We start from the raw sequence: 26,356 nt of genomic DNA, 5'->3' as shown, positions 1-26,356 counted from the left end.
TTAGCCACTATGATTCTCCAGAACTGGCTGTTTATTTCATAGTAAAAAAGTTCTAAAAATACCAGACCTGTTTGTGTGTTATTGTCGATCATTTAATCTAGAGGGTATGCAACACAATAAAGCTTGTAAGCCTTTTGGCAGGAATTTTAAGAAAATATTACTAAAAAATATCTGAAGGAATTTGGTTTGGACTGAGCTGCTGAAAGCTAGCAAACAAACAAATTAATTTACATTTAAACAAATCAGAGCAATGTGTATACCTTGCTTCCTGAGGACTCTGTTTAAGTAATTTAGGAAGTAATTTGGGATGTTAGAATCCTACCTATTTAGAGAAATAAACAGTACCTATTGTATAGCTTTTATTTTTTTTTTAATAATGATTGGAAATCATATTATCTAATTTATCATTAATATTGTAATTCATTGCACAGTTTTGAAGTATTTTTAAAGCCAGGTTGGAACAGAATTTGATCTCTTGTCTTCTAGACCTGTGTTGAAAGCAATGGGGCATCCAACTGCGCAGAGAACACCTAAGAACAAAATTGATATATGGACTCTTGAAATCATTGCCATACAAGAAATACTTGTTCCAAAATCTGATAAAACACAAAGAGGAAATAGCTCTTCCTTCTAATGTTTCCTCTGAATAAGATTTAGTTTTTCACATTATACCTGCTTTTTCTTAGCAGAGCTGAAGAAATCTGGTTCCCGTTGAAGCAGATGGAAAGGTCAGAAATAAAACTGTTACTTGACCAGATTTCAGAAATTTACCCTTGGATATCCGTGTTGTACAAATTCTAACAAATTCACATAGATCATAATTTTCAACAAAATGTCATTAATGATCTCTCCTTAACAAATAATGGTGCTCTGTATTTCAAGGAGAATATACTAAAGAGAAATAGTATAGATGATAGATCCTTCTGTTGCATCTTGCTCTACCTGTCGCTTTGCCCAACTCATCAAAGTTGTCAAAAAGAGCCCAGCAGTGTCTCTGGGAAGACCTAATCAGTATCAGGTTTGAATGGCTCATCCCAGTGAAACCAACCATCTCCTCTCTCCAAAACATATTGCCCCTGCTGATTTTCACATCTGCTCCTGAGGACATTCAGAATCATAAATACTTTGGAGAGAGTGTGTTGAGAAGTTTTCAGAAGCAAATTGGTATATCTGGTTCCCCTGGAATGTCTTTGAAACTGTGTCATAAATCCCAGGACAGTTGCTACACAAAAACAGTTACTAGCATAAAACTTGTCATGTGGTCCTGTAATAAAAATCAAGTGCTATTTCGATGTTGATGTCTAATTTCAGAAGTAATTGTGCCTTTAATTCAGGCTTCTATATTTTTCCCCATTGACATGAGCAGGAAGATATTTCCTGTTACAGAAAGAAGGGGGAAAAGGCTTCAGATCTTTTTGATCCTTGTTTAGTAAAGGCAGTATCAGAAGACTAAAGCACCTCCTCCCCCTTTCTGGAGTTGTGGACACTTAGCTGAGTTGGTATCTACCTGGTGCTGTGCTGCTTATCTCAGTGGAGGGGCAAATTCTGCTACAGGAAAATAATTTCCAGGCTTTTACAGATGCATGTGCTCCAAGAGATGGTTGTCTCTGAGAAACAAACCTCATGGAGTAACTCAACAAATCGCTTGTAGCACATGGAAATCAACCTTAATGACTTGAAGAGGAATATCAAAAGAGTTGGCTTACCTTAATTGAAAAGTGCTATGTAGGAAATGTTTTTCAGTTGTATAGTCCTCTTTAGCTACAGGTAGATGGTAACCAGGGAACATACTGACTTGTTTTCTCCACTTGTATTCTCAGAAGTCTTTTAGTTTCAAGTCTGTTCTCATTCCCCCCACTTTCCCTGAGTGAATTAATAAGGGACAGCCTTATAGCCAATCTATAAATCAGAGGAGTAAATGTTAAATTTGGTCTCCTCCGCTATAAAACTTGGTAGATATGAAGCACTGTGTTTACACTGATAAAGTAAATGATTTTATGTCTTCACGCAAATGCTCCTATCTGCCTGTTAAAGATATTAGGAATCTCTGGGCAGCAGTGGGTGCTAAATTGAGTTAGCTATTGCATTACTCAGTATAAATTGCATCAATAAAATAAAGCCACTGGCAAAGTTGTTCAAGGAACTTGATCATTATGAGGGCTTTATGAAAATTCATTGGTTCAATTTCAGGCTGAAAGGAATTGTGTTGCAGTATTTTAATCCAAGACCACGGGGATGGATGTATTTTCTTGCAACTACAGCCAAGGTGGTTTCGTTCCTGTTACCTACTTACTCAGTGGTGATGGAAATCAAGAAAGAAATTATTCCTGATACCACAGTCTGCCTGACTGCTGTTCATTTTCCAGAATCGTGACGCCTTGATATTTTTACTTCAGAATGCAGCATTTCTGCCACAGACTCATCTATTTTTCTGGCTTGTAGAATATGGCATTAGTGGATTAGACAGGGAGTGGTAATTGACTTACTGACAGAAATAGCTGATGATTATGTTGATATCAGTTTGTCTGCTTTGCTGGAGTAGGCTGAGATGATCAATACAGGAATGCATTTAGTATTGACAATGTTCCCATCGTGTTCTTGAATGCCTTCTACTGGGTTTGAAGTGATTCCTTAAAAGTCATTAGTCTCAAATTACTGGTCTCTCTGACCCCAGGAATCCACAGTGTGCCTTTATAAAATGTTATGTTTTTTTTCTTTTCCACAGTGCTTTGGGGGGGCTTCATAATGCAATAGTGGAACCTATTACTAGTTTTGAATATTTCTATAGTATCCTATAAGAACCTCTGTGAGAAAATCTGAAACCTTCTAGATTTCTCTGTAGTATGTTCTGAAAGATTTGGCTTCAAAAGTGAAAAGAGAAACTTACGTATAAGAAAATACTCTTTTACGCTTGGTTTCAGAGCTGGTTCTAACCAAGTTCTGCAGTATGATGTGAAATAACTACTGATAAAATCCCTTTAGATCTGAGAATTGCTGGAATTTAAACATTGTGAACTTTGAAGCTTGAGGTAAAACCAACAGTTTTCACTGCCATTTAGTTAAAAATTAGCCATTCCTGGTTTACACTGTATTTTTGATAATCAAGTTAATGATGTATAGGATGAAAGAGGATGGACAAGTATCATAAGAAAATAATTACCTGATGATCTTTTTGTTCTCAGTCAGTTTGTTTCTTTAGAGGTTATCTCTTGGAATGGTTTGCTTGCTTTTTCTGTTGGAACATGGAAAGATAAAATTGTGTTTCTCGCAACAGCTGAGAATGCTTTATCCATCTTACCTGCTAAATGGCTGGAAAAATCATATGAAAAACGTAATTGTCTTTAGTTAGAGGTTATTAGGTATAAGCTTTAATTCTGGCCATTATACTACCCCTTCCACACTATTTGTGTACTTAGAAGTGTACTGTTACAAGAGGATTAAGTGATAGAGCAGCTGAAAGTATCTTGTTTTCAAGAAACAGCTTGCCTTATGCAAATCACAGAATCACAGAATGGTTTGGGTTGGAAGGGACCCCAAAGATCATCTAGTTCCACCCCCCCTGCCATGGGCAGGGACACCCTCCACTAGACCAGGTTGCCCAAAGCCCCATCCAGCCTGGCCTTGAACACTTCCAGGGAGGGGGCATCCACAGCTTCTCTGGGCAACCTGTTCCAGTGTCTCTGGCTTTCTGGGCTGCAAGCACACATTGTCAGCTCCTGTCCAATTTTTCATCCACCAGTATCCCCCAAGTCCTTCTCTGCAGGGCTGCTCTTAATCCCCCAGTCTGCATTGAAATCATGGATTGACCTGACCCATGTGCAGGACCTTGCACTTGGCCTTGTTTAACTTTGTGAGCTTCACACAAGCCCACTCCTCAAGCCTGTCCAGGTCCCTCTGGATGGCATTCCTTCCCTCAAATGAATCAATTGCACCACGTAGCTTGGCATCATCGGCAAACTTGCTGAAGGTGCACTCAATGCCACTGTCCCACTCAATTCCATCCCATTGGTGAAGATACTAAATAGTATTGGTCCCAGTACAGACCCTTGAGGGACACCACTTGTTAGTGGTTTCCACTTGGACATTGAGCTATTGACTGCAACTCTTTGGACACAGCCATCTAGCCAATTCCATATCCATCTAACAGTCCATTTGTCAAATGTAAGACTGAATTGTCAATATTTACTTTTCTTTCAGACAGTTCTCTGCTAATGCAATATATAGTAGTAAAAGAATTATCACAACCAGAATTATGTGCAGTAAATAAGCTACATTTTCTAGAGAGAAATATTTTGGATCAAAGAAAGCATTTAAAACTTAAAAGGTAAATGCTTTAAATTATTGTTACCAAATTTCTTGTCTTTGTTGCATGTAGGTATGTCTCAGGCTTTGCACTGCCAATAGCATCTGTAAAATTAAATATGTAAGTTACAGAGCTGAATTCTAAATGTTTTTCACCTTTAATTTATATCTTTCTTCTATACATACCTAATACCTCCTTTCATCTTGACTATAGGATCTCCTTACTCCTGTTTTCCTTGCCCCCTTCTGGCTGTTCAGAGGCTTTGCATGTTCCAAAAAAATAGCTGAAGTGACCTGTAAAATCCCAGCATGGATTAGTAAAGTGCTCAGAAAAGGAAAAACAAACAAAAAACCAACCAACCAACTAAACAAAAAAACCTAGGAAAGTGTCACAGTTCATATGCAGACTCTGATGATGTGTACTAATTTTGTCTTGTCTTTTCCCTATTCATTGGTTAACAATGACTGTTACACAAGGGTAGGGGGAAGTAATTTTGAAATTACTCTTCACATAAAGAGTGTTTGATTAGTTTTGTTCTTAGTGAAATTCTGGTTACAGAGAGGGGTTGCTAGAGAATATATTTAGTAGTGTTACAGGTGATTATGTATATGGACTTTTAAGCTACTCCCTCATTTAGTTGTCATTAACTGCCATGTCAACCTGTCAAATGCTTTTCAGAGCTTTTCATGTTTGTTCTTCTCACTGGTGAAGCTTTTTGCAAGTCTTTCTCTGAGCAATCCAACAAAATTTCTACTTTTCAAGCCCCCTCCTTACTTCTAGCAAAAGTGGCATCTGAAAACAAATTTTAACTTTAGTGATAGTTGCAAAGGATGATGAATGTATGTGGATCCATATTAATAAATTGATTAAGGGTTGTTCAGAGATTGTACAGTTTAATGGATTTTAGCCTTCACTTTTGATATATTTAGATGCTTGTACATTTTGCAAATCTATCTTTTCATCTCTTTTTCTTAAGAATGCAAAAGCTGCATGTAAATTACTTCTTTGAAAACTGCGTTGCCACAGCCTTTTCCTTCCTCCTTAGTTTTAGGGAAGTCACTAGATGGCGGTAAAACAGCGGTTTCCCCTGTTGAGGAAAAAAGTTGTACAATGAAAGAAAAGGTTATTTAGGCATTTAACATAAGTCTGCAAGGCAGTAAAATAATCCTAAACAAAAGTACAACAAATAAGGTGTCACAAATGCTTGTTACTTATTTTGATAGTAGTGAATTTTCTTAGAGCTCTGGTGTGCTTCTGCTTGATTGAATCTTCTCTCTTACGTTAATCAATCATGAAATACATCTAACACCAGGACTTCTGAAGCAGGTGTTTAGGGATGTTCAACAAAAGCATGCATAAATGTTTGGTTTGGATTTCAGAAAGCAGAAGATGAGCTAACTGATTTTTATTTTTTTAGTCTCTAATCTTTCAACAAATCCCTCTTTTAAAAAGAATACACAGATTAAAATGCCCTAAGACGACGGAAGTCATAGAGCTTTCATCTGAACTTTCATTTTAATTATATATTTTTAAAATGAAGGTCTTTTTCAGTGTTTGCTAATCCTGACCATCTGTTATAAAGGGTTTTTTATTTATTGCCATTCAAAATGTAATTTAGTTTATACTTTTAGTATCAATAATATTTAAAGGCCTGAAATGAACCTCTGGAAAGGGAATGTAGCTGTGGTTATGTCACCATGTAGCAGTAGAGGACAGAAAGAAAACAAAACTGGCAAAAGTCAGAGCAGATCATTTGATAAGCAATATAAAACTACCTCTGCTCAGTTGTGACAGCAGGATGCAGAAACCTCCTCACACACCAGTTTTTACAAATGAGTTCAGCTGGGAAGGTGCTAGGGTGTAAGATCCATCCAAAAGAGAGCAGAGCTGTTATACAGCGCTGAAGAACTGGGAAAGCATGGAACTGGAGTACTATGTTCTGAGTCCTCTGTATGCGCCTGCGGAGCCAGTGTATCAAATGTGTTAATCTGACCTTACTCTGGAGCTATCATCAAAGGATTGTTTTCATTTTTATACTATGTATTAAGGTTTTATTAAATGTGACTTAAAGCATTCCGTAGTGAAATTGGTAGAGAAGTAAATGTCAAACTAAAATTTTATCATTATCTTTTCAAGATAATGAGGAAATTGAGAAAATTAAATTATGAGGTGAGAACCTGAATCCTGTCAAAAATACTGGGGCCTCTTGAAGGAGCGATACGGAAAAGTAAATGTTAACTTTGTGCTTTCTCTTCTTGATCACAGTACTGATCAAGACTACACATGAGTTTTTTTTGCTGTGTAGCAGTGTGACTACTGCTATCCAGATGATACCAGACTGAAATGGCTCCCAGGGAACTGAAACCTACCAAAGGTCTGTCTGGTTTTGGCATGGCTAGCCTCCACTTCTATTGCACAACTACTGAAATCATGTGGGGTGCGAACCCGTGTTTGATTGTAGCAGCTGCAGCATTTTCCTTATAGTCAATGGGAACGACTCTGCTCTTCTGTATTGATGGTGTAAAATGGCCACAATGGATCAAAAGATCTTACCCCAGATACAGTTCAATAGCAGTCAGTTCTTTTTACACAGCATGTTGCAGCCTAATACTTCTTTTATTGCTCTTCTGTTGATTTCTCACAGAGTTTGCTGTGCCATCTCCTTTCTTCTTCTAAGTGGGAAAGTAATGAAGCTGAAACCAGCACATTCATATCAACTCTTGGCTACACGTCAGCAGATTATTATTGTCACTTAGTTAAAAACGTAAGTATTTTGTGCAATCGAGATTTTGTTAATAATAAATCACCAGTTTATAAGCACATACATGGAACTGTCATTGTTATAAGGAACAAGAACTGAACTTTGTTTATCTTTTCTTACCTCCGTTACTTTTACAGCCTTTTAAGGGAAAAAATGAAGTGGGAGATCTCTGGACAAATGAGAAAATTTTTTATTAGATTATGCTGTAATAGATGTTCATAAAAACAAAATTCCTCTTGCTGTTGTGTTATAACAAAAAATTTCCACCATATCATTAATTTTTTTTCTCATGAAGTTAAAATTATATATATTATGTATTAGAATGTAATTTTTGGAATATTTTCTTTGACTGTATGCAAAAATGGTAGATAAGCCCTAAAATCTTAGGAAAAGTATCTTTTACATTTAATATATAGAAATAATAGGAATAATATTACACTTAATATATAAAAATAATGGGAATAATATGTTGATGTAAATTAGATAATGCATATAAAAATTATTAGTAGTGCTCTTCTGAAAATTTTGCCTCAATTCTTGGGGAAGCAGAGCTAAAATAAATAGCTTCTTCGTGTTCAAATGTGGAAGGTATATGTGTTAAAAAAATATTCTGCAGCATTGTTTATTCAGTGGTCTGCACAGCTTTAATTTGGCACCAATAATTAAAAAATTAAGCAATTGAACTGAGTGAACAGAGAAGGTTATTAACCTCTATAGTTTATCAGTCACACAGAGAACCAGGCAACTAATGTCTGCTTATTTGCAGTATGTATTTTATTTTATTTTATTTTATTTTATTTTATTTTATTTTATTTTATTTTATTTTATTTTATTTTACAGGTGGTCTTTTCATTAGTAACAGAACTCAGAGGAAATCAGTTCAGTGGACTTAACATTCAGGGGAGGTAGGTGTTAAGTAAACATCATTTTGATATGTTTTAATTTGGATTATTACATTTCGGTGAGGATGTTTTTACAGTGTTGGGCAACTAAGGCTTCAGTTGGAAACTTTTGGATATAGAATCACAAAATGGTTTGGGTTGGAAGAGACCTCAAAGCTCATCTAGTTCCAGCCCCCCTGCCATGGGCAGGGACACCCTCCACTAGACCACGTTGCCCAAAGCCCCATCCAACCTGGCCTTGAACACTTCCAGGGAGGGGGCATCCACAGCTTCTCTGGGCAACCTGTTCCAGGGCCTCACCACCCTCACAGTAAAGAATTTCTTTCTAACATCTAATCTAAATCGACCCTCCTTCAGCTTAAACCCATTACCCCTTGTCCTGTCACTACATGCCCTTGTAAACAGTCCCTCACCAGCTTTCCTGTAGGCCCCTTCAGGTACTGGAAGGCCACAGTTAGATCTCCCCGGAGCCTTCTCTTCTCCAGGCTGAACAACCCCAACTGCCTCAGCCTGTCCTTATAGGAGAGGTGCTCCAGCCCTCTGATCAGCTTCATGGCCCTCCTCTGGACTCTCTCCAACAGCTCCATGTCTCTCCTGTACTGGGGCCCCCAGAGCTGGACGCAGTACTCCGGGTGGGGTCTCACAAGAGTGGAGTAGAGGCGCAGGATCACCTCCCTCGACCTGCTGGTCACACCTCTTTTGATGCAGCCCAGGACACGGTTGGCTTTCTGGGCTGCAGGTGCACATTGCTGGCTCATGTTGAGCTTCTCATCAATCAACACCCCCAATTCATTCTCCACAGTGCTGCTGCCAATCCATTCATTCCCCAGTCTGCATTGATATTGGGGATTGCCCTGATCCATGTGCAGGACCTTGCACTTGTTGAACCTCATGAAATTCATAATCATAACGTTGGCTGCTGTATGTGTCCTTATAAAGGACTGGCAGTTAGTATAAGAAAAAGCAAAAAAAAAAAAATTTCCAAAGGAATTTTTTCCCCATTTGTGTGAACAATAGTTTAATATGACAGAATAGTAGTTACTTTACACTTTTTATTAATGATAAAATTTGTCCATGCTTATTTAAAGAACATCTCAAATCCACTTAGGTGGATTTTTGAGCATCGAAATTATGATACGGTTGTTTATTCAAGTTGCAGAGACAAATGTAGTTTGCAGTTAGAAGTGTACACTGTCTCATTTCTCTGTTCAGCAACCCAGATGACAATGTCTGTGCAAATTCTTTGCACACAGTGGAATGCACTGTGCTGCATTGTCCAAGAACAAATTTTGAAAATTATGTAGAAGAAGAAAATTGGTTTTGCAGGTTTTTTCTTCCTAAGTTAAAAGTAAGAATGAAGTAAACTGCTAAAGTTTGCTAATCCTGGATAAGGAATTAGAAGCAGAATTTCGTGAAGAGGACTGATTTAAAGAGTCTCAGGTCTGTGAACTTTACCTGTATATCCCAAAAAACACTACCGCACAATAAATATCAGCCTGATAATTACCATTCCTACAGAAACACTGCGTAGTAAAACTGCATGTCAAAGTATTTCAGTGTAAGAAACCTTAAACACATATTTGGTTAGGTACTTAGTAAAAAAATTGAGTCTTTGAAAATGCGTCATGTTTTATTTCTCTAAATGTGGAAACTACAGTGGTACCCTGTGTCCACAAATCCTAGTGCTTCTGTCACAGCATATGCCAGTGACCATTATCTGTTTAAGAATAGCTTTAATACATGCAGGGCAATAGAGTTAGCTCTTACTCAGGGCAGCCTGTAGTGTAATTCTTGTCTCAGCTCTTCATAGACTGTACTGGTGGTTCCTTAAAGAAAACAGTTTTGGGTTCTTACAAAGAATGTGTCCCTTCTAGTGAACAATGCAATCAGAAGAAACTTGCAGCAACTCAAAGAAGCCTTTTACAAACAATCTAGCACTTTTTAATTTGCTACAATTCAATATTTTGGAGATCTTGGTCTTCATAAATGTCTTCCTGTCAAAACTGCATCTAGAAAAATTTGCAGTTTCTTGTGCTAGAAACTATATATACTCTGGGAAACTTGAGATTTCCTTTTGCAAATGTTATCTCTTATATTTGTGCCATTGCCTCTTTGTTTATGTTCCAAAAGTTCCATGTTTTGTTCATGTTCCAGGTTCCACTGTAATAATTTTCAAGCATGTAGTTTTAGTGAGTAGTTCAAATGAGTGGTTCATATATTAAGATCCAAAAGAGTTACATATTCCTTCCATTGTAGATCTGTAAGACAGAATCTTTTCAGCTGAGGACTTGGAGACAGCAGGATTCGTATTGTTTGGTTCATAGAAGTTGTCTCTGTTGAGAGGAGCGATGTCAAGGAAGCAACAGGAGACCTTAAAAGCATCTAGATGGTCTCCTGTGAGGGTCTAGCAAACCTACACCGGAGATGTGGATTTGTAATCTTCCTTACCTGTGCTTCACTGATCCTGGGAAAGACAAAGCATTCCCTGCTAGGAAGGGTGTGATTACGGAGCTAGCTCAACTGGCTGCACTCCAGAATTGGGTTGATATCCCTCATGGGGTTTGCCTTGAGCACTAAAATATCAAAATTTTATCTGATTTCTCCTTAAGATTCTTCAGAAAATATGTAATGATAGGTCAACAGTCATTCCAATAAATATTTTTTCTGCAGTTAGGTATGCATCTCTTACATTTAACCTTCTGTAATTAATTTCATCTTCTTTTACCTTATCATTTTAGAAATCAAAATTTTGACTTTTCTGAAATATGAACTGTGGTTATTTTTTCCCTCAGAGTTTCAGCCAGTCGTGTGAATGCTGTGTCCCTTTTCTGTCTCCCTCTCATTACTTTGCCTGATCTAACTCCACTGCTGGAAACTCTCCTTCTTTACCATGGAGGTGCATCAAAAGAAATTCTCAGTTCAGAGTTTCTGGAGGCTGTGAATGAGGCTTTTTTAAAGTAAGTAGCATGCTCTGTATGATTTTTATGTTCTTTTCATAAAGATTATTATTGCGATTAAATGTCTTTTCTCTGGGTTTATATGCTGAATGCATTGTACATCTTCTGCATTCTAGTAAAATATTTTCTTTGCAGTTGAATAGCAGAGCTCAGGTTGTAGGCCTGCCAAATTTTAAATTGCTGATACACAAATTGTGGCATAACAGCTTTAAATATTGGCTGGAACTTTGTTCCAACTTTTCTCTGAAATGGAGGTTAAAGTTTTTGATAGATTTTAGCAATTTTGTGAAAGATATGATCACTTTTAATAGAAATGTTATTTACCTTTCATATAAATGTATCAACATTCCTAACTTGACATTTTGAGAGCCATCTTTAGATAGATACTTACGTTTGAGTGGTTCCATACTGCTCTTTTTTTTTTTTTTTTTTCTGAAATTGGTTCGCAAGATTTTAAATTCTCCTGCTTTTCAGCAGATTATTTTTAATGAGTCTGATAGGAGTAATTTGTGAGATATAACTTTGCTTCTTTTGCTGCCACTAAACCCACTGTTTTGATAAAATCAGTCTATGGATGATGAAGCTGAACATCAGGAAGATTGGGTATGCCAGGGAAGGAAAGACATCAGGGAAAACACAGCCTACTTTTGGTTCAGAGTTGCTTTATTCAAATTGTAGCTGAGGGACTGTATTATAACGAATTTTTTTTACATTAGAAAAGGTCCTTTGTGAACACTTTACCTCAATTTTCCATTTTTCTCCTTTTAAATCAAAGTTTTAATTGCTTCCTCTGTACCCAACATCATAATTTCTGAGATATTCCAGTGAAGATTGTTATATTGCTCCATTGATGGCTCCAGCAAAAATAAATAATTAATGGAAAAGCGCAATTACTAAATTGTACACATAGTACTAGAAGCTGAGGAAAACAAGTGAAAAAGGCACGTGAAGGTCTGTGGTGAAAGATGTGTCCCAAAAAAGAGAGCTGTCTTTCACTTGTCCACCTTTCATGGCTTCAGACTGGACATGTTCCACAAGCAGTAGTGCAGTTTGGAAAACTTTCAGAGCGAGTTCACGGGTTCAGCATGGATGAACATACAGTGAGCCACTGGGCATCATGACATACATTTGCCACTTCATAATGTGAGTCTGAATCATTTAGATGGTCATAAAAGTTCTTCTGACTGAAATAAACATCCCTTTGCTTAACTTTTGAGCTGCTTGTTTATCACAGTGAGCAAAAATAATTCCGTTCATATGGCTCTTGACTAAGTGACTGTTGCAGGACCCTTGACAAAATTGTATGGTTCCCCTGAGAGCAGATGTAGGCTCACACACGCTTTGCACAGTGTAGTCCTGGCCTGTCACTGAAGCTCATGGGATCTTAACATGAATGTGCTTGTATTTTATTCTTTGTCCCCACTTTAACAATTTAATTCTGTGTTCCCTAACTCTGTCATTGTGTTCTGAACGCTTGTTTCCCTTCTGAACATGGGTGAAGCCTGCTCCAGGAAATAGTGTTACTAAATACTGGGACTTACAGCGCTCCACAGAATTCAGCATTGGCCCAGTGGAACCGTCTGCAAGTTCAGTTGTAGAAGGATAATGACTACAGTTTACTTCCTATATGGTTTTTAAATCTCAGAGCTGGAACACCTCTATGTAAGCTTATTAGATTTCTTTTCCTGGCATAAGAATATCTGCCATGCTACCACAAAAACAACAAAAAGGATTGTGGCAAAATTAAATAATCTCTTGTCATTCTTAATTTACTGTCATGGGCATATGTGCATTAACAGTGATAATTAAACAGCATCTGGAAATCGAGCATTGCTTAACAATTTTGAAATTTTACGTACTTCAATGTATTTCTTGTCTACAGATGCACACTCTTAAATTAAGCAATTACATAATTTTGAATGGAAAAAATGCAGCTTTTTAATGGAAACCAGAAGTCTGAAGGCTGATATTTAAATGAATGTGTGGTAGAATGTTGAAAATAGATCCTAAAGTGGTGTTAAATCTTTCTTTCTGCTGATATTTGTCGATCAGTAGCTTTAGTTTGCATGTATTCTCCAGCCTAATTTTAGGTTTTTTAATCTTAATTTGATTTAATATTTCTCATTTTTTATGGGTTTTTTTTGTTTGTTTTTAACCTTTTAATTTGCAACTATCATAACTGCAAAAGTACTCCAGGATGTTTTGTGCTGTGGTATCTCTTCTTCTTGGGTGGTTACTTTAGTATATTTTGATTTGTGCTGGTCCACACAAATTACAGCGTTGCCTTAAAATAAACTGTGCCTTTCATTTCCTAGTGATACAACACTATACTTCAGCTGAGCTATAGCTGAAAGCTTTAGGTGAAGAGATAATTGCTTTCTTAACCATTTAACGTTTAAAAGCCTCTGTTGAGTGTTGGTGACCTGAAGACTTACCTACTTCTGCCTCAGTTCTGTTGTTTGTGGGGTTTTTTTTCTTATTTCTCTGCAAAGACAGGTAATGTTTTGATTTAGCCAGCTGCTGTCACTTTCTGAGCAGACCGGTCTGCAGGAAGTAGTCTGGGTTTGAAACAGTGCAAGTGTGGGCCAGGACCTTTCTCTAGAGAGGAAGGAAACTCCAGCCTTAATAAGCCTTCCATTTCCATTTGCTGGGATCCATCATAACCAAATTTGTAAGTTTTAAAGTTATGTGGTAAGGTTTCATTTATAGATGATGGTGATTTCCTGTTATTCTTTGCCATTATTTGATATTGAATGGAGTCCTGTAAACAAGATTTTATCTGTCTTGCTGCAGGTTGATCTTTGAGTCTTCTTTTCCTCCAATGTGCTTTAAAAAAAAAAAAAAAGGTACATTTTTGTCTTCCTTCCAGTTTCTCAGGGAAAACTGTGTTTTTCTCTCTAAACCAGGAAGAAGATCTCCCTTCCTGAATCAGCTGTCTTCAGCCTCTGGCTTCGGCACTTGCCGAGCCTTGAAAAAGCTACATTACATCTCTTAGACCAGCTGGTTTCCATTCAGTTGAATTCACTGGAAGAAGTGGCTTGTGTCATAAAAGATTCGTTACTGGTATGTGCAGCATATAGTACATTTGACGCTGTTCTTTCATGCATCAGAAGTGACAGAGAGTTTTCAAATACATCTGTGTCTTTGAGGGAAATGGCTGTCATGCTGATATAACTTGCTGATACAAAGGCAAATCTTGAGTCTTATAAATGTCACGAAATTCTTAGGTTTTTACACTGAATTGGTAGAAGAGAAAAAAGATTTCATCCAGTGATGAAGAATGGATGAAGAGACAAGAGTCTGACTGGTGGAGGTACAGAGTACCTGCTTCCGTCTTTAAAAATCATAAACTTTGGCCAGGGAGGATTTGAATCTTTTTTTACTTCTATCTCTGTATCCTTGGGTGTTTAACAGTTTAAATAATTGAAATTCCCCATACATTATTTTATTTTATTATGGACTGCTTGGTTACTTGGTTTTGTATGCAAACCTGAACAAAATTCTTAATACAAAATATTTGCTAAACTGTAACTAATTTTTTTTCAAATGCTGTGTCACGCAGTGCATCAAAAAACCTTTCCTATGAGAGACCATGACACAATACTTTTTCCAAAATAATGAGCTAGCTTGTCACACTATATGTAGATCTAATTGTTAATTACACTGTGAAATAGCATGTGTGCTATGTACTTAAACTGTATATTTCATAAAACGGATAGAACTAAAAAACAGCACATGGTATCTTATACTCTGCCTATGAAACTGCTTACAGAGTATGTATTTTAGATAGGAAAAGAATGATACCTTTAAATATTCTTCCTTTTTAATTGAATCTGCAAATTTTTATTTTAGGGATCCATTATAATACTTGCAAATTTCTGAAGTGCTTGATGTCAACAGCACTTCATATGTCATCTGGTATTCCAGAGGACAATGCTACAATACAAGGCCTGTGCCTAATTTTGCTGTATCAAATACACTGTGAGTTGAATACAATATATGGTACCACAAGTGGCAGAGGAAAAAATCAAAATATCTAGGTTATATATGTAAAAGTAAAATCTTAGTTTTAATATTGGGTTATTATTATTTATTAACAATGTTCATATTTACCTTGTCTTCACATCCTGATTCCTGAAAAGAATGGAACATTACTGTGCTAACACACGTAGCTTGTTCTTACTTGCCTCTGCTCCAAAGACTTTGTGGTTTCAAAATGAGATATTCACAGAGTGGAAAGACCAGTGCAACAGCTTTAAATGCTGGTTTAGAGAGGACATCCTGTGGACAAGCAGAGGAATGAATAGAGGCATAAAGAAGAGAGCAGCTGGAAGATGGATGTTGCTGATTGATAGGCATAGATAAGAGGGAGGGTGCATAGGTGGGAGATGGAATACCAATTAAAGACAACAGGATGAGAAGCTTCAGAGAGGCAGTATAGACGGAAAAAATTTGATGCAGAATTTGTGTTCTGAAACAATGATATTTTGTACAACTTGTACATGGTACTATAAAGATACTAGTGTGACATTAGATCAGTCAGCACTTTGAATCCAACAGTATGATTAATTTAGCCCGCCTGAAAGACATTTGAATATTTATTTAGGAATATGGATATGCATTTTTTGGCAGTTGGATTATGATATTTGTAGGATGTGACCTATGTTTGCCTTATGGATATGGTAATAAAAAGTGGAATCATGAGACAAAACTTGATTTATACATTTTTTTCTATTTGGAAGAAAACCTCTAGAGTACAAATAGGCAGAAATATGTTAGTGATTTGATTATAGTATATGATAATAAGGAAATTTCAATAAGCTCTTTCATAATTGCATTATCAGTGTCATTTATCTAAACAAAATATCTTGGTACAGCAACCAAACTGTACATAACCTTCATAGAGATCTATGAGACCCAGGTAGTTGTAAACCACCGCACTTCTATTAAGAAAGAAACTTGATATGCAATACTCTTACATTTTAATTCCAAGAGTAATTGTAGTGTGATGGTCCGCTAATTTGTATTTTATATGGTATGTTATTAGGTTTGTGGGTTTGGGGCTAAACTGGAATTAATTGAAAACTCTGTAGTTATACAGAAGTAATAAAAACAAATTAAGTGACCATCACAAATGGTCTTTTAGCTTCCTCAGAATTTGGTGGGTAAGCAGATGTCTTCCTTTCTGGACTAACTTTAGGGTTTGTATGTGTGCATTAGCAACTAAAATGTAAATAAATACACATATTATAATTTTATGCTTTACCAGAAATGCACAGTTCTGTATATAACTAGCCTGGCCACCTCCTGCCCAGTCTGCCTGCCCAAACTCTCCCCAGGTGCTGCAGCAAATCATTTCCTGCACCCAGGAGGAAATTAGAAAATCAGGTTGACGAAGAAGCCTGCTCCCTCCCCAGGATTAGAGGAAAACCTATTTGCAGGGCTACGAGGGCATCTTAATCTCAGCAGAGCTTTAATGAAGCATCACAGCTGGCCAAAAGCACAAGTTGCTTGCCCTGCAGACGAGTTTGCTTTGCTGGGAGCGGGCCCGTGGGGAGGCATTGGGGGTGCAACGGGTGATGCTTGGCTTTGTATCTGAGACAAGCTTTACTGTTCTGAACTTCCCTAGTCGTAGTGGTGTTTCTCAGGGTTGGAACTAGATGATCTTTAAGTCCCTTCCAACCCAAACCTTTATGTTATTCTATGATTTTTAAAGCACATATATGTAAAAGGAGATGTGAATGAATCAGCATCAATTATAGTTGTGTTCAGTTCTTAGATAGCTTCCCAAAATAGTTTTATTTCTGTCAAAGTTACATTGCAAGAAAAGTGCAATAGATTGAGAGGGCTTAAAATTTGTCAGCTCCTCATATAAAAAAAAAATCTGTTATTGCTGCGTATTGTTTTTCCACCCTGTCAGTTTTCCCAAGTCCAGCCCATAATTGAAATTATGTTGCACTCTAGTTAAAGCTCCAGCGGTGGGATCTCCCTTGCTGTGATTTTCACTTCAGCATGACAGCCAAAATACAGTTTTAGTGGGTGATACAGCGACTCTTGTATTGCCTGACAGGATACCAAGCTGGATACTGGTTCCCATGCCCTTGCATTGCCCTCTTGCTGTGCCTTATCCCCGAGTTTTGAGTCTAGCTGGATCCACACTCACCTTTCATTGGGAGCTGTGCCAGCGAAACGGGCATTAACGAGGGAGAAAGGAGGAAGGATAGAGAGAGAAAGTAAGAAGATTTTTTTTTTCTTGCCATAAAACATTCCAGTTAAGTTACAGTTAGTTCCTTCAGTATTGCCTGTCTTCAAACCCTGTGTTGGTATGGTAATATTTATGAAATAGTGCACACTAATTTATTCATCATGTTGATGAATTCAGGAGCTTTTTAAAGCTCTGTAAAAAGGTGTTTGTGCTTTCAAAATAAGTGTATGCTTCAAAATAAAAAATACATTCGGCACTTGGTATAAGAAAAAAATTAAGTGACATTTCTCATTTTTAATTGGTAAATATAAAATTCAGGAATACAGGCAAATATACTAATTGAAAATACAGACAACATTTCAAATACAGCAGTGTGGTAGTTTCTTAAAGCTGGATGTGTTTAATTATAGAAGTGTTGTGTCCAATTAATTGCATGTGAGTCTGGAAGTCAAGAGAACTGGTATTTGCAGTGTTACAACCTTAAATCTGTTGCTGTGTGATCTTGGACTTAACTTGTTTCCCTAAGTTCACTCTTGCTTGCAGTTGTCACAGAGCATTCTATGATATGAATAAAATACAGTATATAATTGTTAGTCTGTTCCTTTGTCTGCCATTTAGTTGCATCCTGTAGCTACAAATGTATTTTTCTTATTTCTTTGTTCAGTTCTGGCTTTGTGTTTTAAATTAGTTGTTTAGGATTCTTCTTTCTGATAATACAAATATACAAGTAGTGTAGTTTATAGAACTTGTGTGTGTAACACTATGTTACTGTATATTTTTCCTGGTTTATTTCTTTCAAATATCCCCATGTTTTTGTGTGGGGTCTTTTTCTGAAGAGGCACACATTCTTAAAATACGTAATCAAGACATCACACATGCAGCTCCAATTCCCTGTGTTTGGATCTTTTTGGTTTAGTGTGTGTTGTGCTGTATGTATTGTGCATGTTTTAAAAGTGATGGAACAAGCTCCTGGTAGACAGCACGTTTGGATTTCTGAGCTTTCCGTGAAAAATATTGCATAGTCACAGACAAAATTATTAAAATGTAAAATGCCTTTTTATTTTGAAAAAATAAGGAGATAGCGTCAACAACATGAAAACCCTCCTGAGGGTGAGAATCCCTCCTGAAATTGATAATCCCTCCCAAACTCCAGAACTGCTGTTGGCTGCAGCAGAATTGTGCTGCCTGCTGTAGTCTTGCTACACAACAGGCACATCTGCAAATTGCCTTGGAGACTTTTGCACTATGATAGCATTCTTACATTGAGTGCATGCAAATTAATTCCATGCAGTCCATTGATCAAAATTTTGTGGAATTAGATAACAGTGGTCGGGCTTGGGGTTTTTTTGGTTTTCCCTTTCAAATGCCAATGATGAAATTGATATTGATTTCAGTAGTGTAGATTAGATACTAGGAGCTATTAACTGTGATTTCCTCTAGTGAGTACTGTAGATTGCTGCTGTCTGACAGGAAAGGGTGGAGAGTTTTTCACTGTCGCGTACAGCACATTTATTTTGGTCTTGTTCAAAAGATCTATGATTTGATCTTCATGTGTGGCAATGTGCTGAGGGACCCTTTCTAGTTTATGGTCAACCTGTCTTAAGCAACAGTGGTTTGGTACGTCATCACAGAAGTATGTGTGCAAAGGTAGGTAGAGTATCTGAAAAGACAGTGGAGAAATGGCTGAATTAAACCATTTAGCCGCGAGGACTGAAAAACATACTTCGCGCTTTGCTGTTCTGACAGAATTGCAGGATGGTTGGGGTTGGAAGGCATCTCTGGAGGTCATCTAGTCCAAAATTTCCTTTTTAAAGGAAAAAAAAAAAAAAAGAGAGATGAACGTGTCTCTTTTTTGTCTCATCCAGCCAGGGTTTTTTTTCCGCCTCTAGCAGTGTATGTTTGGAGACCAGCCTTGCAACAAGCTGCATGCTGTTCTTCACACGTCTGAACTACTGGCTGTAAATACTCTCGAACACTAGATGGCAGACGTTCAATAGGACACCTTAGCTGCAGCCATGTGAGAAAGAAAGTGGTATAAAACATGAAAATGAAGTGCCAGCTAATATTTCCAGTATGGCAAAGACAACTGTGAGAAACAAGGAGCTTTTCTAGACAGTTTGTATTAAAGGTTGTCTCTTTATTTTCTGAGATTGTCATACAGGGCTCCTATAGAGTGAACTCCTCATTCTGCCTGTGTGCAGTTCAAAAGAAAAAAAATTCTATTCCACTTGGTACTTTTTAGCTTGAAACAGATGCATAAAAGTTTCCTTTGGAATAGTGCATCAGGCACTTAAAGCTGTTACAAAGCTCTGTGAGGTAGTATTAAAGACAAAGGTGATAAAATGAATTTAATTTCTGGACCTTAATTTTGAAGATGTAGCAAGAATCTCAAAGCACATCCAAATGGGATTATCTATGAAGAGCAGAGAAAAGCTTTTTGTAAATCTGTTCCCTATCTCTTGCCTCCAGCAATGGCATGCAACAACCTGTTCTTTCTCTCTGCCGCGTCTAGTATTTTTAGTGATCATTGTCATAAACAGTTTGGGATCCCAGGTGTTTGCATTTATCAGCTGTTTAGCCTGCTTGGTATTGCTGTAGATCTCCTTCCATGACTTTGATATAGTTATTTTGAAGAACCTAATCCTGAGAAAATCTGAGGGTTTAGTAACTGTTGATCTGAGATTTACAATTTAATAATTGCAATGTAATAGCATCCCTGAGTTAAGCTGCAACTTATACAATACAGTTGTTTAAGTTTCTTATTAATGACTAATTTGTTTTCATTTGTTTATCAACAGCCACAAGCAGCAAGCCATCCTGCCATTTTCAGAATTGTTAATGAAATTTTCAAGTAAGTTTTGAAATTATAGTGGGAAGTGTTTCAAATGATGAGTTTATACATTGAGGTTTTCTTCATGAGAAGGAGGAATATAATAATCTGGCATGTATTATAATTTCAGATGTCTTTTTTCTTTAGCTGTATGCCTTAGTGTCCCTTTCTGTGATATATATTGTAAATCAAGAAAAATGTGAACTTTACATAAAAGTTATAATATCATTAATACTGTTGACTACATTATATTTTAGCCTTCAAAATTTATTATTTTGTAATTCAGTAGAGATTTGTGGTTGAAATACAATTTTGACATGAAAATTAGAAATGCTGAAATGGCTTGGCCCGTGCCAGCATGAAGATGGAATTTAGCTAAAACATTTGCACTTACCAGTGTAGCCTCTTTTACATCACGTTAATAGTCTTCGGGATTGATATCAGATACGTTCTTAATGGCATTAAACGATTGATCTGCCTGTTACCAATGACTTTGGTTTATAATGCAAGATTATTTTGAAGCAATATATATTTTTTACCACATGGGGGCTTCCAGTCCTTTGTACTTAATTTTCAGTGGCTTTTTCTCTTCACTTGTCTTGACTTGACTTGACTATTTTATCATTCTTCTTAAGTACATCTACTGCCAGGGTTATCAGTATGACAGTTTCGACACAACAATAACGTATTTAGGGACTGACATTCTTTGTTCATCAAATGTTTTCCTTTTTAAGAAAAAAGGGGCTCCCAGGTGCACATGTTGGGGGGCATTTGAGTGTCTGCATGCATGCTGAGGTTTGTTGCAGGCACTAACAGATGAATCTTTGCTGTAGAAACTATAGACTGCTGTATTGCAAGTGTGGAACCACTCGGCAGCTATTACTGTGGCAGTCCTTTCTGTGGCTGTGGTCCAGTGTCTAAGCACAGCTAGCATTTTCTGAGTAGTTGAGACCAGTCATTTTCCAAAAGCAACATGCACTTGAGAATTGGTGTGACTTCAACAGACCTGTACCCCTGTCTTAGGCTGGAGGCTGTATATTGTAATGGTGTAGGGAAACGAAATTCGTTCAGGCTTCTTGGCTTATTTAGGGTCATGGTATATAAAATATTTTCTAAAAATAACATGAGACTACATAACTTCTGCACCCTTTCCATTTGGTAGACAGTAAAAATGGATGAGATGCTGTTTCTCAGATAATGCACGACTTTGTCCAGGAGAGTATTTCCTAATTGATGTATTGATGTTCCAAATCATCCACTCCTATTGATGTTCCAAATCATCTTAGAAATTAATCATTTTTTCCTGTTGCTCAGTCTACATTTCTGCTCTCTTGTTTGCTTTCCATTGTTTATACTTCATATGCTTGTTCCTCTACAGTGTTGGTGTCATGGTTTAACCCGGCAGGCAGCTAACATAACCACACACCCATTCACTCACTCCCTGCTCCCAGTGGGATGGGGGAGAGAATTGAAAGTGGAAACGGAAAAAAAACACGTGGGTTGAGATAAAGACAATTTAATAGGACAAAACAAAAAAGGAAGATGATAATAATAGCAACAACAATAATGATAATATAATAATTATAACAACAACAATAATAAATAAATATGCGAAACAAGGGATGAACAGCACAATTTCTTACCACCCGAAGTCGATGCTCCACAAGATCCTGAGCTGACCTGCATCCCGGCCCACCCCCCAGTTCTATAATAACACAACAACAACAATAATAATGAATAAATAAATATATGAAACAAGTGATGAACAGCACGATATCTCACCACCTGAAGTCGATGAGCTGACCTGCCTCCCAGCCCGCCCCCTAGTTCTATAACAACAAATAAATAAATAAATAGACAAAACAAGTGGTGAACAGCACAATTTCTCACTACCCGCAGTCGATGCTCCACAAGATCCCAAGCTGCCCTGCCTCCTGGCCCACGCCCCCAGTTCTGTAATGAGCCTAACATCATATGGTATGGAATCTCCCTTTGGCCAGTTTGGGTCAGCTGCCCTGGCTGTGCCCCCTCCCAGCTTCTTGGGCACCCCCAGCCTCCTCGTTGGCAGGGCAGTGTGAGAAGCTGAAAAGCCCTCGGCTGCTTGGCAACAGCTAAAAACATCAGTGTGTTATCAACATTGTTCTCATCCTAAATCCAAACCACAGCACCACACCTGCTGCTAGGAAAAAAATTAACTCTATCCCTGACAAAACCAGGACAGTTGGTACTAAACCCTTAATATATTTTTAAAATACTATATTTCAGGTCCACTTGGTCTTACGTGGAGCTGTATATATTAGCTGGCTTTTGCAAACCAATTGGTTTCTGCACCTTTGTGGTAATTTTTGTTGTATTTTTCTGATATCCTTCCAAGTATTGTCATGTGGGTGCAGACGTTAAGATACTATTCCAGATTTAGTCACGTGAGATTTTAGGGAGCTGCTGATAAAGAACTTGTAGTTCATTGCTTGGAAACTGTTATGTTTCTACACCTGGCAGAAAGCTCCTTTTATTTTGGAGGTTAATATTCTGTTACAAGCACGGATCTAGGAATAACTTTTCCTGATATTTGCATTTTTTTAATTGAGATTGATTGTGCTAAATGGTTTTATCCCGTGAATTTCAACTTGTGTTTTTATTTCCAAAGTAGAAGTTTATTTTCTTGCTATGTGCAGCTGTACAGAAATCCATACACCTAGACTGTCTTGAGTTTCTGTCTACTATTTCTTGTGTTAGTGATTATATTTGCCTGTTGTTTTGTGAATTTTCTCTGTTACAGTAATGTGTTAGCTGTTCTTATCTTTTAGATCATTATGGAAAAAAGCAACAATTTTCTATTAAAAATCTTGTATCTCAGTGGCAGCTTACTTTGAACATTTTTTTCTCCTTACTATTACATGTCTTTCAAATAAGAGTATGAAAATTACACTTTGCTGCCCATGTGTTTTTCTGCTTCATTTGCTCAAGGTTACATTATGCCCTATGAAGACCAGTTAAAGCATTCACCTTCCTGAACCTCCAGAGTGGATTTTATGATTTCAGCACTGAAAGCACATTGAAATGCACTGGTCCCTGATTAAATCTGTAGCAATTACTGATCTTTGGTATATACTCATTTCTGTTTGTGCTTCTGATTCATTTTTTAATGATCACTAAGGAGTCAACAGTGACTGAACAGCAGCTGTATTCTGTTCGGTCTCCTTGTGTAGTTTTTTAAATATGTAACTTTAAAATTTGATCAACAACTTTTCTTTCTTTGTTTTCCTGGCCCCAGTAGGATTGTTATATTTAACAGTTTTAAGTCAAGGGTTGTTTTGTTGGTTTTTTTTTTCTCCAGGTACTGCATCCCAGGAGATTGTACTAGATTGTACTTTCTCTCTAATCTGACATGGCCTATGGGATGCAGTCCTGCAAAGCACCAAACTGTGCTTAACTGTAGGCATGGGAATAGTTGCTCTGAACCCAATAAGACTGTACAGATGCCAGATTTGCCTAATGAAGTTGTGGTAGTCTCTTTTTAATTTTACACTTTTTTCTCCTATTCGTATGGTAAATTATGTGTGTCTACATGTATATTATATACTAAATCTAGTTTATTTGTAGGAGTTGCATATGTGGTTTTAAAAGTAAAAATAAAATTTAAAAAGTCTGCAAAGTTAGTATTTCTATCAGTTTCCATACTGGCATAATGCGCTTAGACACAGCATGAATCTACAGCATACAAAGAATGTACCTTTTTTTTATTCACGTCAATTAACAGCGGTGTGATGGGCAGACTAATTATCTGATCTGTGATAATCTAACTTGTCAATGTCTAGGAATGCACTGCTGGAAACTGATGGAAGTCCTCAAGTTATGACGATAATACAAGTGTTTACGCAGCTCTTCCTTCAGGCTCATCAGAATGAAAACAAGCAGGTCAGTCAAGATCTGTTTCTTAATGTTTCTTTTCAGTGATAAAATACAAAATTTCACAAGAAAAGAACAAGTCTACAGGTAAGAATGATGACTTATTATTGGGCTGAATAATAGCATCTCTCTACAACTGTACATGCATGCCAAAGTTCAGTTCAGACATTTTCCCCCTGTGAATAAAATTGTAGTGTGGAACCAATACGTAAGAGCAATTTACCGGACTTTACCTTGGAGTAATCCTGCAACCTAAACTGTGATTTTCACAGGGGCAGTTCCCCTGGTGCTGAAGTTTCTGCCTGTATAGTGAACGTGATCATGATCATCTATCTTTGATAGAAAGGATGAAAAACTTTACATGTGTTTTTGTTTTGCAGTAGCAGGGTTTCTGATAATAAATGAAACAGAGATGATAACCCCACCCCCATTTCCCCAAATAATTGTAGGTAGGACACCTGTCTGTTCTAAAGGTAAAAGACACAGAATACATACTGGTTTCAGTTTCTGGTCTTCAACATTTCTCAGAAATTTTTCCTCAGTCTAAAGCTTCAAATTTCCCAGCTCAGTGTCTCTTCTGCACAGATTTTTATAGTGGTCTTGCTGAACTGAATTAAGTAGAACTACTTTTGTATGTACTGATTTAAACAAGAGCGGGATAATTTGCTCATTTTTAAATTTCAAAATGGAGATATGAAAAAGTCGTGTCTCCTTTATAGTTTGCAAACTTCTTTTCAGGTTCCCAAATCACACTGTGATTTCATATCCTGATCATTTTGTTTGGTTGTTTAACTCCAATTCATATGATGTAAGTTTGGAAAGTATCTTATCATTCAATAGCTTGCACTTTAAACTTAAGAAAATTTCCAGTTCCTTTGATTTTTGCATCAATTTGGGGAGTTGGTAGCTAGGAAAATTTCGGGACTTCTTGGAACTTGTGATGTACTGGCCTTTAATTAGCAGTGTGATTGAATCCATCTTTTAGCTTCAGGCAATATGAATTAAGGATGAAACTGCAGCTGTCTTGCTTAATATATAGGTGCTATGCATGTTAATTTTATGCCACCCTGACTGCATGGCAGCAGCACACTGTGTAACCCCAGGTGGGGTGGCTGAGTGGAGGGGGACAGTGGAGATTCCACACCCATCAGACACCCAAGAGCTAATCCTGTTGTGCAGGTGATGCGTTTGCTTCAGGGTAAAAGTCCTTCACCTGCTGGCACTGCGATACAGACTATTGCCCACTTTTTGGAAGTGGTTTTAAATAATTTCCTCTATTTAACTTGTATACAGTGTAATTCATGAGGCTCTAATTAAGGTGTTATCTTAAATAGTAGAATTTTAAATCCCTTGTTTCACAGTTTATGAAACAACCATAACGTTAACTAACTGTTGGCGTACAAACATGCACAAACTGCTTCCTAAACTTTGTTTAAAACAGTCAGATGATTTTTTTTGTCATACCAGTATTACATTTATTCATTAGGCACCCATCTTTGTGGTATCTGGATGCCCTTGACAGGACATCATGTGCTCCGTTAGCATTTCACAGCAGAATGGTAAAACCATTAATGACAGAGGATGAAGAGGGTTCTGGCTGGGTCATCTGAGACCTTAGGAATTTGTAGTACAGTTAATTGAAAAAAGGCTAGGCAAACAGATGTGTCCACAAAATTTTCAAAAGAACCAGGTCATATCTGGCAGCTGCGCAGGTTTGCAAGCCAGGAGGAGAATGATTTCTATTGCAGTGTGGCAGCTGTCAGAAATAGCTGTCTTCTAATAACTTTATAGACCATTTAGAGAACAAGGTTTGGCAGAAAAAAGCTGAAGAGTATGAAAAAACAGTGCTACGGGGTTTAAGAATAGTCCTGTTTCCTGTGTTTTGGGACACTGAAAAAGGTATAAATGGAACATGGGGTTTAAACCTACTTAGGAAAACAGATCATTTGTGTAGTCATCAAATAAGAAATTTAAGGATGGGTGTACTGAGATCACTGTTGTGATAATCCTTTCCGTGTTTTGTACAAGCAGATTTCCTTCAAGTTTGTGATGGCAGGGAAAGTTGACCTAAGGATATTTGGGTCATCTTACTTGCAAATTTATGAATTTAGAGTTCATGTTTTTATTTGATGGAAATTATAATTTCCTCCAGGATTATTTTCCCTTGATCATTTCAGAATTGTCAGTGGTTTTCATCTGGGAATTCTGTTTTAAATAGCTGGATAAATATTTCAAGCCAGTGTTCAACATTTGTTTCCTGTTATATATCATGGCAATTATTATAACCAGCCACATCCAAACTTGTTCTGTCTCTTTGTACATTGTTTTGCACTTTGTGATGGCTTATGTAAGGAAAGAACTGCCTAAAATACTGTGTTTGTATGACAGAAAGCAAACCTTTTTTGCTTTGCTTAAACAGTATACTGAAAACTGGTTTTCACTTACTTTAAAACACTGTTTTCATATGTAACTCATGCTGTAGGTTGTCT

The 26,356-nt window shown here is 37.2% G+C and overlaps 1 protein-coding gene across 1 annotated transcript in view; it reads left to right on the top strand.

The window, feature by feature from the left end:
- The window catches only part of FANCC (FA complementation group C), a 68,174-nt gene that overhangs the window by 30,764 nt on the left and 11,054 nt on the right, over positions 1 to 26,356 (top strand). The window contains exons 4-9 of the mRNA XM_054810929.1: positions 6,948 to 7,067; positions 7,905 to 7,969; positions 10,759 to 10,923; positions 13,830 to 13,986; positions 19,927 to 19,979; positions 23,777 to 23,876. Of these exons, the coding sequence (XP_054666904.1) occupies positions 6,948 to 7,067; positions 7,905 to 7,969; positions 10,759 to 10,923; positions 13,830 to 13,986; positions 19,927 to 19,979; positions 23,777 to 23,876 (660 nt within the window). The remainder of the gene's footprint in view (positions 1 to 6,947; positions 7,068 to 7,904; positions 7,970 to 10,758; positions 10,924 to 13,829; positions 13,987 to 19,926; positions 19,980 to 23,776; positions 23,877 to 26,356) is intronic.

Source organism: Grus americana, chromosome Z, assembly GCF_028858705.1.
Source record: "Grus americana isolate bGruAme1 chromosome Z, bGruAme1.mat, whole genome shotgun sequence".
In the NCBI taxonomy this organism is placed as follows: Eukaryota; Metazoa; Chordata; class Aves; order Gruiformes; family Gruidae; genus Grus; species Grus americana.
This window is presented reverse-complemented; position numbering and strand designations above follow the sequence as displayed.